This window comes from Corylus avellana, chromosome 10, assembly GCF_965113065.1.
Source record: "Corylus avellana chromosome 10, dhCorAvel1.hap1.2, whole genome shotgun sequence".
Classification (NCBI taxonomy): Eukaryota; Viridiplantae; Streptophyta; class Magnoliopsida; order Fagales; family Betulaceae; genus Corylus; species Corylus avellana.
The window spans coordinates 1188772-1203696 of NC_142499.1; the positions used below are offsets into that span (position 1 = coordinate 1188772).

Here is a 14925-nt window from a genome sequence, read left to right on the forward strand (position 1 = left end):
AAAGGAGTAATCCATACGGTGGTAGCAATCTAGTGCTTGGTGATTGAGTTTGCCACAAATTTGACAGGGAACACTGTTAGAGGTAGAAAAGGGATCTGAGTTACCTTGTGTATCTGGTGCATGCAGTTTTGGGCTAAACTGATTCCGAGTAAAGTTTCTAGGAGAACTGAATTGGTTATGAGGAAAGTTTCTAGAAGGAAACTTGTGTTGTGGAGAGAATCTTTGCTGTGAAGTAAACTTTTGCTGTGGAACAAACCGTTGTTGTGATGGAAAACGTTGCTGTGGATATCCTTTGTTCTTCTGAAAATTACGATTTCCACTGCCTGGTTTCTCTGAGAACAAGGCAAAAGTGGAAGAATCAGGAGCAACTGTACGTTGCTGATTTAGTAGCATTTCATGGTTTAACAATTCATCATGAAAGTCATCAAAGTTGAGTTGCTTCTTTCTAGTAGCAATCGAGTATGAGGTGATAAAATTGGTGAATGAAGGATTGAGCCATTCATCACAAAAGAGATTAGATCGTCATCTTTAACAGCCTGACCAACGGCAGCAAGTTGGTCTGCTGAGGACTTGGCAATTTGCAAGTACTCTGAGCATGACGTCAACCCTTGTTTCAAATTCTGCAGGTTCTTCTTCAGGTTAGTGATCCTGGAGCGAGATTGTGATGCAAACCTGCTGGCAAGAGCAGCCCAGACCTGTCGAGAGGTGTCCAGTCCATAGACTACAGACAATACCGAGTCAGACAGAGTCGTAGTGGGCCAACTAAGAACATATTGGTCCTTACGGGTCCAGATACTGAATTCTGGGTTAAGAATCTCCTTTCCCTCATCATTAGTGATAAATTTCGGCGGGCATGGATCAGTACCATCAACAATGCCCATCAATTCGCTACTGCACAATGCTGGATGGACTTGTGTTTGCCACCTCAAATAGTTGTTGCTGTTTTCAAGTTTTGTGGGATTTTGGTTGAAGTTGGGTAGTGAGATGTTGGCGGGAAGTGTTGCTGGAAATTGCTATCGAACCAGGAACTAGGATGAAATTGGCGTATGCCTAAAAAAGCTCTGATACCATGAAAGTTTAAATGATGTGAAGGGTTTTGGCAAGATACCAAACCTATATGCAAAGCTTTTCATTTATATAGAGTAATTCAGTTACAGAGGATAAAGTATAATAACAATATACATTTGAATTTGAATTTAAAAGCATCAATCATTATCTAATCCTTGTGACTTTAAATGAGAGTCCTTATCAGATGTGTGAGCTATAACTTCTCTTGATAATCTTTGAGATATTAAATTCAAATCTGTTGGAGACTTGTGGGATTGGCTTGCATTTACTTGTGACGTGGTGGCTTTATCTGCAGAGTCATTACATATGTTAAGAAATTTCACTTCAAAACTTCCCTTAGCATGTGAAGAACGCATAATTTCTTAATTAGCATCTGGAAAGCACATATCAAATTTAAAAATTTTTCTAATTCAATCTATAAATTTCTCATATACTCCCTAGTATGTGAAGAGCACATGATGTTTTAAATTAATGTCATAAGCACATGGCAAATTGGATTTGGCTTAGGTACTATAATCTTTTCAATGGTTCAAATTTAATTTCAATTTTTTTTTTCTGAGAATGAGAAATTAAATAAGTTTTTCTTTTCTATGTAAAGTCAAATTCTAATATCCTTATATACTCAAAAGATACTTGACAAATTTAACGACGAATAATCAATCCCAATTGATAGAAAATTTCTGTCATTTTACTAATATGTTCCGAAGCTGTTACCGTGTTTTCAATTTATTATGGTTCAAAGGTTTAGGAAGTGAAAAAGCTAAGGATTGGCTGTTTCGACTAATGTTTTATTGTCCCTTTCTAGAAACGGAAAAGCATTTGCTTTTCTAACTCAAACTTTTGTAAGACTAATTTCCATTAAGGATTATTAAGCATTAACAAAAACCAATCATAGTTGTCTTGGGGGGAGTAGTTGAATCACAAGGCTGTTTTTAATTCATGGGCCCAACTATCTTTATCATCCATGCAGCGTCATCACAATCAGCCAGCCCACGTTATCCAATGGCATTCCAAGTCATCCCCAAACCACGTGTCATCGGGCATCTTTATAAAATCTACTTCTTAGGCTTATGTCTACACCTTGCTTTCTCCTTGTACCTATCCATTTTTTTTTCGTCACTTATTTATTTAACATAAAATATAAAAAAAAAAAAAAAAAAAAAATCTCACTAATTTAATTAACACAACAAAAAAAGTCTTACAAAATCTGAGTTGTTAACCCATTTTTATTGTGTTAGAGTAATAATGCAGTTGATAAAAATGCAATTTTTAAAATAGTGTTTTTTTTAAAATGCATTCTTTTTGCTTATATATATATATAATGCTTTTAAGCAGTATATGCTTTAAGCAGTCATTTTCTTTTTAACATACTATTAAACCAAATATTTTTTTGCAATTTTGTTAAAAAAATAATAATAATAAAATAAAATTGTACGTCTGACTTGTGCTTAATTAATCGAGTCAACCCAACTAAACCCAAAATTAAAAACCCAAAGCACATTTTTATATTCCTAGTATTAGAAGAGGTCAAACATTGTATTATGTTAATTAATTAATTTTGCATTAACTGGCATAAAAGGTTAATAAAGGAGAGTTGGCTCTGGCTTTCCATCTTCATAAAAAGAAAACTGAGGTTAAGGTTTTGGTATTGAATGTAGATTGGCTGGCGATGAACATGGGTTTCATTTTCTTCCTTTATTAGGATATTCAGGTTTTACGCATTCGTTTAAATGAAAAAAATAGAAAGGAAACCTGTACACGGAAAATACACACAACTCCACCCCACCTTTTGTCTCCTTCAATCTCTTTAATTTCCTTGTATTACAGGCAAGGAAGAGTAACGGGTTTCGTTTTCTTCCTTTATTAGCCTATCCAGATTTTCCTTCTTCAATATTAGATGTGAAATCTGAAAGGGATACCCGACACATGGAAGAAAACACAGAGCGAAGCCCCCCATCTTTTGTCACCTTCGATCCAATCTCTTCATTTTTCTTCTAGTACAGGAAAGACCTCTCTAGGGTCCATTTTCTCTCTCTCTCTCTCTCTCTCTCTGTGTGTCCATTTTCTCTCCGGTGATTTTCTCCACAATGAGGAGTATAGCATCTTGTTACAGTGAACATGCCATTAAGGTATCCGATTCATATTGTTCAGGCCCTTCAAATCAGCCTAACATCTCTTCAAAACTGATACCTTCAATCCCAGATGCCGTCACATGTATATACAAAGCAAAACTCTCAACACAAAAGCAGCTCCTGATTACAATTACTTGGTGCAGCAGCCTTATGGGACAAGACTTTATGATTGACATCGGCGACAACACCTCCTTCCCGCCTTCGAAATTGAAGTCCACTTCTCAGCGGCTGCAAACGAATAAAGGCTCCAAAACATTCCAATCTTGCAGCTCAAAGATTGAGGTCTTCTGGGATATTTCTAAGGCTAGCTATGATGCCGGACCGGAGCCGATCAACGGCTTTTATGTCATGGTTTTTGCTGACTCAGAACTCTGTCTACGCCTTGGAGACAACGATGAAACAGAAACCCAACACGCAAAATTCTCGTTGGTTTCTAGGAGCGAGCACTTCTCTGGTAATGCTGTTTATTCAACCAAGGCACAATTCTGTGATTCAGGAATAGCTCACGACATCTTGATCAAGTGTGTCAGGGAAGAAGGATCAAGGAGTCCGGTATTATCTGTTTGCATTGATAAGAAGAGGATTTTTCAAGTGAAGAGATTGAGGTGGAATTTTAGAGGGAACCAAGCAATTTTTTTAGATGGTTTGCTGGTGGATTTGATGTGGGATGTTCATGACTGGTTCTTCAATCCAGCATCTGGGTTTGCTGTTTTCATGTTCAGGACTAGGAGTGGGTTGGATAGCAGGCTGTGGTTAGAGGAGAAGCATTTGGAAGAGAAGGAACAAGAGAAGGTTGGATTTTCTTTGTTGATCTGTGCCTGGAAGAACCCTGGCTGATTCTTGTGTTTGGTGTTTTCTTTTCTTTATTTTTCCCTTTGTATTTTTTTTTTTTTCTTGTGGAAAAAAAATATATTAACACTAAAGTTGATTTCTCAATTGTTTAAATGATTTTAACAGCAGAAAGAGGATAAATGGTTAATCTTCCGGTTTCTGGGAAAGATGCTTTACTTGAACTGGGAAAACTTTTAATGTAATGATGTGAGTTGTGGTTGTTACAGTTGTATAGATTCTAATTGTATATAAAACATTTTCTTGAATAGAAATAGATTCCACTTTTTCTTCTTTTTCCCTCCCAAACTAGAACATTCTTTCTTGTCGGCAAGGTAAGATTATGGATTGGGTTCTCCTACAATTGCCCAAAAATGAGAGGGGGGCAAAACGATGGCACCCTGCTCCAACAAGCTTTTCTGTCCAAGTGGGCTCTTTGTTGGGACAGGAAAGCTCCCTATGAGTCTAATGAACCCTCTGAGTTTGTTTCATAAAACCTTTTACAAGGTCTTTTTGCCTTTTGGTTTAATCCAATGTTCTCATGATCATGTAACATAACAGTGAAAGTTGTTTTAAAAAGACTCCAAAGAGCCTCCAAAACCCCCCAGTTTCATGGATCCCAGCCCTAAGAGTATGCCTATATGACTGGTTTTTCAGCGGAAAAGCAGTTGGTGCTCTACACAGTTGATTATCAGTGCGATAAGTTCTGATGTTTTTGTTTTGGTTGGCCTCACTTTGTGGAGAATTTAATTACTAATTAGGCCAGGTGTCACGTGGATTCCTATTTCCTGGGATACATTTTCTTCTTTGCTTTTATCCAAAGGCAACTTAAAGATTCCTTTCTGGCGTCAGCTTTTAAGGGCTTCGTCAGTAGGTGGATGGAAAAGAGTAAGGGAAAAAAAAAATTACGGAAGGATGAAAAAAAAACGAATTATAGAAGAGATCGTGATTTTCCATTATTATTGTATGCTGAAAATGATGGAAAATAGGTCTATTTCAATTGAAACGTGCGTTTCGTTTTACTATCTATTTTTTTTTTTTTTTTTTATTACATTGTAGATGAAGGTGTTAACATTTAAAATTTTTAAATGACGTATTAATATATTCACCATACCATGTGATAACATACCTACTATTAAATCTATAAAATTTAATCGAAATTATAAAATAAATCTTTTCAATTTAATACAAGATTTGGATCTGTCTTATTCCTTTATTCATACAAAAAGAAAGAGAGCATTATTTATTAAATTACCCCTATTTCCTTGTACATATAAATTGAGTAACGATACTCTTATTTAACATTTTTTTTAAGTGGTTTTTTTTTTTTAAAAAAAAAAAAAAAATTATAGAATAAGGTTTTTTTTAACTATTTTTTTTTTTTTTAAGTAGTTTGAGTAAAATGAATGTAATAAACATGTGTAAAGAACAACATTATCCTTACGAATTATTAGTTGGGGTCAGATCATCAAACTTTTATTTGTCTTATTTAATCTCTCTTATTTCTGTCTCATAATAATAGAAGAGAGATTAAATAAGACAAAGGAACACCTATCAGCTTTCTTTATTTCCTTTTATTATTTATATGTTATACCAAACAGAGAAAAATCCCAACCTTTCCTCTTTCCTATTTCGCCAATTTTCCATCGTCCCTAAAATTCCCCCTGCCAAACGGGATCGGAAAGCATTGTTTTCAACATAGGCCAGCAACTTGGACTTGTTGAACAAGTACAACCCAAGTGAAAAAGTAATAAAAGTTCATGACTTTGGGTAGGCTTGGATTACGATTGGGTTTGTCTTGAGGCCAGGCAACCTACGAATATTTCAACAGCGATGCCCACTAGATAAAGATCGATAATGACAATCTTAATAACTTTATGATGACTATTGACTCTTCTAAGTGATAAAGATGAGATTTCATTTGGATCAAATCTGTCAAACAATATACAAAGGAAATTGTGTGTATATCAGTATATATATAAGTCAACTTTTTCAGACAAGGTGTAGTCATTTTCATTTTATTTGAACATTTTTTTTAAAAGAAAACTACAAGAAACAAAGAAACAAGAGCAAAACATAAAGCTAAAAGGGGTGGGTCTTTTTCACTACAAATGAGGAAAGAGGGAATTGAAGATGGGGTAGGTGAGTGGGTGTTGAAATATTTGTTACAAACATTAATTTTTTTAGTCATTTAAAAACATTTTATCATTTAATATTATCTTCATGAGTTTTATGAGAAAGAGAAAATTCAGCTTTTAAACATTTTTGGTTTGTAATCGTTTGGTCATTAACATTGTTTACAAGTCGGTAAATATTGTTTTGACCATTTGTCATGAACCCATTTATTTTTTCTTACTGTTAGTGACCGTTAGAGTTCTCAAGTTTTTATGGGTTTTTGAGAACAAGTTTTACAGTTGGGACTCTTTATACCTTATGACCGTTGGTATTAAATTCCTATCAAGTTTTATACAAAGCTTACGTTATCTTTTTTCTAACAAAGAGTAGCACTATAAAAGAAAGTTTTCTCAACATCCCACGAGAAGATATATGTCTGCAGCATAAGCTTGAATGAAAAAAATTATATTCTTATATATATTTTTTTATGATTAGTTTACTTGGATATATATAATATAGCCACATAGAATTACTGGATTTTTCCACCTATATTGTCTTCTATTTTTTGTATTTTCTCTATGTGGTTTTTCATTAAAAAGATCAAAGGGTTGTTCTATTACTCTTCGTTATTTGGAAGTGCGTCCTTAACGAAGATAGACACTAAAGTCTAATCCTGGGAGGTTGCATGTCAAAGGATCCGATTGCACCGAGTTATACACTCCGGGAGGCACGAATCAACCTTTAAGGACAACGCTCTTGCGTGATTCTATAGCATTGTGAGATCTTTCCATACTCTACTTTTCATATCTTGTATTTTATTTATTTTATTGTTAATTTTCATATTGTAATTATTTTATATCAATGAGAATTTGTGCACCATCCAAAATTATTTCCAATAGTGGGAATGTAGCCGAAGAAAACTCTTGCCGCGGTCCAGTAAGCCACATGATGGGCGCAGAAGTTTGCACTTCTGCTATTTTCCTTGCCCTCCAGAAAGAGGAGGAAGGAATGGAGGAAATGGAGTTTGAGATGACATTCGCAATTTTCCAATCTGAGACTATGGAAGGGTGGAGAAGAGCTGTAATAACCACATGAGAGTCACCTTCCAGAGAGAACACTAAGAGCTTCAGAGATGTAGCCAAAGAAATTGCAAGAGCTTGCCCATACGTTGGGTCACATAAAGGGCTGCTTTAAGAATTAGCATTTATAATTCTCCCATTTGAGTCCCTGCAAACAGCACTTTGAGTAGAGAAGGACTCACAAATTGTTGTATCAAAATTTATCTTGAAAGTATTAGGCTCCGGAGGGGACCAAAGTTCAGTGGGGGAACTCCTTTTGCAAGCCTCAAAATGATCCAAAGAAACTTTTTTGATAGAGCAAGAGAGGGACTTTGCATCTAAGATTACACCATTATAAATTTCCCGATTTCTGCTGAACCACATTAGATCACAAAAAACAGAAGCAAATATTTGAAATAAATGAGCATCTTTTTTAGGGATACCCAAACCAAAACAAGAATTGATAATACAGTTTAACCATTCAAACATATTTAAGTTAGACCAGACCAAAGAATCAAGATGCCAGAAAGAGTCCCCCCAAATGATCTTTGCAAAACTGAGCCTTTCTTTGGTTGGGATGATGTTCCAAGCGATCTTCCAAAGGAACATCTTTAGTCTATCATTGAGATTTAGCTTCCAAAGCTTTTTCCAAAAATGAGGGGGGTGGGGGGGGATGGGGGGAAGCGGGGTAGGAATTTCGGATCAACTTATAAGCCGAAGAGGAGGAGAAAAGGGCCATTGTTTGAGGGGGTCCAGAGGAAAGAATCCCCTTATAAAGGGCATATTTTGATTTTAACAATCTCATCCACCGAGGCTGAATCAAAAAGGAAGTTCAAAAGAGGCACATTCCAAGAGGGGTCCGAGTTAGAGAATAAATCTTTAACAAGGAGATTAGGGAACAAAGAGTTGCTCCCATTGATGGAGGAACGGATGAAAGAGGAAAGGGTGGGAATCCAAGGAGAATCCCACACTGGCAAAGAGGAGGACCTATGAATATTTGGACAGGCTCCTAGAGACAAAAAATGCCGGGACTTTAAAATCTCTTTCCAAAGCCAAGAACGGCAGCAGAGGGGGAGGAAGAAAAAAAAAGTAGAGGGGGAAGAAAAAAAAAAGTAGAGGAGTGAAGATACTTACCTCGCAACTGGTCCGCCCAAGTGCATTTGAAATTTGTGAGAATCTTCCAGCCAAGTTTTGTAATAAGAGCCAAGTTTGCGTCCTTCATACGCCTAAAACCTAGGCCACCCAGAGCTCGAGGAAGACAAAGAGAGTTCCAAGATTCAAGGATGACATTTCTAGACTTTCCAGGAGGGAAACCCTCACCAGAAATCCTTAAAGAGCTTATCCAACTTATCACATATGCCTCTAGGGAGGAGAAAATAGCTCATTGCATACGTGGGATTGGAGGCTGCCATCGATTTAATAAGCACAGTCTTGCCGGCTTTAGAGAACCTTTTCCACAATATTATTAAAGGCTTTCACCTTTGAGTTTCCATACAAAATAGGGAGCCCCAAATATACAGACTTTGATGCGTTATGGGAAAATGGGAGGATGCTTAGAATATGCTTATGGTGATGGCTCCAGTGTTTTTTGAACATTTGACCAAGCTCTTTGGTATGTAATATGAGCAATGATTCTCATTTTGTTAAGTTAATGTTGCAGCGTTTATTAATTTTTGTATAAAAGAAAAAAGTTTAAAGATTGATGTGCAATATGATAAGATGTAGTGTATAACATTATTTATATAATATTTAAGAATAATGTTATATATTATATTAATATATTACTTTGATTTTACTACGCTGGCGTACATCAGAAGCAAAATAACAAACAAAATTTTTTTACTACCAAAGATTTAATAATAACTCACCCAATCGTTGTCTATTGATTATTTGAATTTAGTTTTATAAGGTATAAAAATGCCTCAACGTTATGATGTTACCTTCTTTGGCGATGCTATACAAATGACATGTTGATTTGATAAAGGCCTCTTGTAGAAATGTCTTTATAACATTTTTTTTCTTAAGACAATATTATAGTAAAATAATAAAGGAAACAAAATACACAAAGAAAAGGTGGATTCCCTCAACAATCACTACAGGTGAGTACATTAACAAATTTGAAAATGAGCCAAATAAATTGGCCCAATCTGATAATTTCTTGGCCCATAGATCAAGAAAATGGCCACGAAAACGGTGGTTTTTAATTTAGTCTCCATCGGACCATAGCAAAATCAAAACACCTACTATGGAGAGGCCTAAAAGAGGAGAGAAGAATAGGAGAATCGATCAAGAAGTATTCCTAAGATCTGCCATTCGGGTGGGGGGAAACGTGCGGACGAGATGATGCTTGGGATTAAAGTGCAAGAGGCGAAGTGCATAGGGCACATGTCCAATGGAGGAAAGTGAGAAATTTGAAGTGGAAAAAATATTTCACCTTCGGATAACAAGTTTAGTTAAATAGAGAGTTAGAGAAAAAAAAAAACAAAAAAAAAATAAAATTCAGCCAATAAAAGGTTAAGGAAAGTCCGGGGGTCCATGGACCTAAATAGCCATATAGGGTAGAGTATGGGCACATGCCGAAAGAAGAGGTTAGGGAGGGTAGAGAAGGGGTGCGTAGATGAAGGACCATAGATTTGACTTTCAAAAACCAAACAAAACAAAACAAGAAGGGAAAACTTCCTTTTATCCCTAGCAACTATAACGTCTTGTCATTTTTCTCCTTATGAATTAATAATTGTATTATTTTGCTTTTATAAACTATAATTTTATGCCCAAAATTTTAATTTTGTCAGTCAAAGACATTAATTCAGACGGTCAAAGTGACAATGCGTTGTAATTCATGGGGTAACATGACAATGCTTTGTAGTTCATAGGGGCAAAATGACGCAAAGTGACGGGTTGACTGTCTGAGTTAATGTCATTGACTGACAGAAGGAGGATTTTTGCTATAAAATGGTAGTTCATGGGGCAAAGTAACATAGTTAGTAGTTCATGGAGAAAAAATGCAAAAGCGTTGTGGTTCATGGAGGCAAAAGGTAATTTTTCCAAACAAAAAATAGAGAGAAAAAAAAAAAAAAGAGAAGAAAAGGGGAGAGGAGGGGGCGGAAAGGAAAGAGGAGGCAGAATTCTTCCCTCCTCTCCAAACAATCAAGGATATATGAGGAGGGTTCTTACTTAGGGAGAGGAAAAGTCTCTCACAATGGAGATAATTAAACTAAAGAGAAATATTTGTAAGCACCTTTCAGGTTATATAAGATTTGTTGTTTTTTATTCACTCATATAACAAGCTAGACCGTGTGCTCATCTTATAAACTCAAAACACTTAAAACTATGAGAATTTAGTATTTTAAAAATAATGAAAAAAAAATGATTTCATAATATATGTTCCGTATGTGTTTAGTGATTGTATGTTTGAGGAGCCTAAAAATATGTTTAACACTTAAAAAGTTCGTTTGAAGAAAAAAGTATCAATTTGATAAAAAAAAATTGAAAGTGTTTTTAAGAATAAAAAAATAAAAAAATTGTCAAAACGCACTTTTAATAAAGCTTAAAAATGAAGCTTTTAATAAAGCTATATAAGTATTATATGGACCTGTCCAAGAGCCATAGATAGGAAATAATATTTTAGGGAAGAAGAAACTGAAATTGAACACTTAATTTATGAATGAATGTCATTTTTTCATCTTGTATTACGCAATAATTAAGAAATTTATGCATTGAGATAAATGTTTCAATTCAGATATTACGTAACGATTATGAAATTTATATTAATTTATTAATTACATGATAACAAAAAAAATATATATATATCTATAGCAGGAGACATGAGTCACATCGCGTTTAGCGTGAGAGAAAAAAGCGTTACCTAGCCTTTTTAGCCTTTTATTTTTAGAGAAATATTATACTTACAACTTCATCAGTAAACACATCATTTCAATTTATTCCTTAAAATTTTAAATCTCAAATTTGAATCTTTTAACTTTTTGTAATTTCTTTTTAATTAAGTCCTTCCTTGTATTTTTCATCCAATTTAATCATGCCCGTTAAGTCACATTGGCATTTTTGTCACCTCACATTAAAAAAAAAAAAAAAAGCAAATAATAAATTGAAATGATATGTTTATTTAAGAAATACATCAAGTTCCTTTGCCATCGGTTGCCGCTTTATGCGACCTCTATAAAGATTTGGCTCCTTTATAATTTTTTTTGGAATCATTGATAGGTTCATTGCCTACTGTTTGTTACTATATATATATATATATATATTTCATTTTTTTAAACATGATGTAACAATAAGGCCTTGTTTAATAAAAGGGTTGGAGTTGGCTTAGGCACTGTTCATCACTATTTTTCAAAAAAATCAACATCAAAACATTCTACCTTTTTTTACTTTTTTATATCAAATCATTCACTTTTTATTATTATTTAAATAAAAAAATCACTACAAAAATAAATTTTTTCACTTTTCCATATCACATTTTTTTTTTTTTATACCAAATATTCTTACTTTTTTTTTTCACATCAATCTACATCAACTACAATGTCTAGACAAACCCATTTACCAAACACCACCTTAATGCCTCTTCTCCGTTCCGATCCACAGTCACATTCTCAATAAAAGAAAGCTAAAACAACTCAAATTAAGGAAATAATAATAAATAAATAAATAATAAATAAAACATTATTCATGTCTTTGTACATGCACCAAGCAGGCAAGCACGCCGCTTATTGACTAATCGGTAAGGCCACATATCAAAATATGCATGGGTTTGAATGCGAATATACCCTGAGCCATGGCCATCAATGGCTGACCTTATAGCAGATGAGGTAAGCTAATTGGCTGGAGAAGAGTTTTAAAATGCACATCTGACTCACCTTTGCCTGCCCTTGAAATTTAACATTTTATTCTTCATTATAATCATCTGGGTATTAGGGCCATCTTGTATACTTTAATAGTTTAATGCATGCCATGATAATATATATTAGTGATTTATTTCGAAGCCAAAGGTGATTAATCATTTGAAACCCCTCCTTATTTTATTTTTTTTAAAATATTGATAAATACTTCTTTTATTATGATAATCGGTAGTCCACTTGCCCCTTGACACCACGTTTTTTTATTATTTAAGCAGAGACAAAAGTTTTCATCCATTTTTAAAAAATTTAATATATTAAATTGATATATGTCATTAATATGATGTATTTCTAATATGATTAATAGAGTATGTAATATTTATTATTGGAGTACGTAATTCTCGCATGTGTTATAGTATATTTGAATGATCCTAAAGTTAGGAATTTGATTATGATTTGATCATCCTAAATTAGAGATTTGATTAAGATTACATTTATGTATAAGCTCTATAAATAGAGCATTCTCTATTGTAAACAATTCATTCAATAAGAGCTTAATGTAGTCCTTTGACCTTTATCTGTAAATGTAGGTCGTTGACCGAACCAAATAAAAATCTGTTTCTCATTTATTTTATTTCTGCAATTTATTTATATTTCTACTTCAATATGAATTTTATTAGCATGTATTTTTAGAATGCATATGAGAATGTCACAATTACAAAAATGGTAGACACAAAGAAGAAAAACAAAATAAATAAAGAAATTCATAGGACTATTTGGATCGAACAAATGAAAGACACGTAGAATTAAGGTGGTTCGGCCTATAGGCTAGATCCATACGCTAAAGCCTTTTTGGCTACATCTTTCATTGATATTTGATTTGACTGAAAAGTTCTATTTATAGAGCGTAATTTGAATAATATATATATCTTAAATTAAGGTTAACAAATTCGTTAATTTATGGAATACAAATCAACATTAATCATAAAATGATTTCTATCCTTAACAAATAAAGTATGTGATATATATTATTAGTAGTACGTAATTTTCACATGCATTTTTAAAATGTATGTAAGAATTTCGTAAATGCATGCGACAATTACGTGTTCTAAAAACAAATATCAATTAAATAGACAAAGTTTTAAAAAAATAAATTCCTATAACCTGTTTGAAAAATACTTTTATTGTGACTTTCATTTTGCTTTAAAAAAAAAAGAAGATGTCATGCTATATTGGGCGTGATAAAAAAGATGCTAATACGTGTGAGTGACCTATGAATGCATTGTATTTTTAGAGTTAGTTTGATTATATATATAATAGAAGTAAGATTTATGTTGACTTCTAAGTAGTGAGAAATGGTGGATGAGAAAAGACCCCCGCGAAGCATGCACTATGACTTCATGAAATGAAATACAATATGTACATGTCAGAAGGGAGTGACATTAGATGCAGATTTGTATAAACAATTTCAAAATGACGGCAGGTTGAGTTGGAATGATGGTATAATAATAATAATGCAATAAATAAATGTTAAATCGGAGGAGACATTCACGAGATTTGCATCCCAATGAATTAACTCTGCATAAACAACAAAAGAAACGAAATGTTTTGAAATTGAGATTGATTTAGATCATAAAACTCAGGGTTTACTGCATTAGAACATTAATAATATAATTAATTCCGATATCCCAAACATACCAGAACCAGTTGTCACCCCACCAATAGCAAGATATATAATATAATGAATAAAATAACTGCTTATTTGATTGATAATATATAAAGGGAAAATTAACATTTGTCTTTAATGTACGTGTTTTTTAATAAATGTCATATTATATATTAATCATATTAAAAATGTATATTTTAAAACAAATATCAGTTTAATAAGCTATATTAGACAATTTTTTTTTTCTAATCTAATTAAAGAAAATTTTGTCTATATATATAAGACCAAAGATATTTTAACCATTTGCATTAACCTTTTATTTTTAGGATAGCAATTTCGTTCAAACTAATCTAGAAGAAATATTCTTAAACCCATTTAAAATAGTGCCAAATGTCTATAAATATTTAAAACTCACATTAAATTCTTAAGGTAATTAATTGTAGTTTACTAACTTAAACTAACGTTTTTAAATGTTTATAGATACTTGACATTATTTTAAATGGGTTGAAATATATTTTTTTCAGACTGGTTTGAAATAAATTTCTGTCATTATTTTTATTTGTATGTTCCTCCATAACCATTCACTTAAATAAGAGAAAAAAAATTGATTGGTAACATATTGGGATCAAACAAGTGATTTTTCTTGCCAATTCATATCCTTTATTGCCTATAATGAATTGCGATTTGATTTAAAATTATATTTTTACTTGCAGAGTCAAAAACACTTTAAAAATTCATAATCTCAGTAACTATAATAATACAGTTTGGTTGATTTACACTACTTGAACACTTTCAATAATCTTATTTGTTTTTATCGAAAATCACTACAAATTTTGAGAGGTAAATCTCCCGGGTAAAATTCAACGACATCTCTCAAACTCACCTCATTTTACTGTCTAAATTAAATTTTATAAATCTAAGAGCGTATATATTATCACATAATTTAAAATTTATAAATAATATAACACAATTTAGATGGTTAATTAAGATTAAAAAAAAATTATCTCCATTTCAACTCATCCTTCAAAATAAGTACTAATGATGGGAAGGAAAGGCAGGTAAAGTGGTATCGAGGAGCACCTAAAGGTAATAGAAACCCGAACCTAACCTAGCCCGAGGTATAGGTGTCGCTCTCGTTTTCTACGAATTCCAACCAACCAACCAACCCCTCCAGCTCAGATTTCACCGTCAACCCCACTGAATTT

The 14925-nt window shown here is 33.2% G+C and overlaps 1 protein-coding gene across 1 annotated transcript; it reads left to right on the top strand.

Annotated features, from left to right (window-relative positions):
- The first annotated feature begins 2901 nt into the window (after positions 1 to 2901).
- On the top strand, positions 2902 to 4289 carry LOC132161727 (uncharacterized). The gene has a single exon (XM_059571911.2). It carries the CDS (start codon positions 3156 to 3158, stop codon positions 4035 to 4037), a length of 882 nt encoding a protein of 293 aa, XP_059427894.2. The 5' UTR covers positions 2902 to 3155; the 3' UTR covers positions 4038 to 4289.
- Positions 4290 to 14925: the final 10636 nt, after the last annotated feature.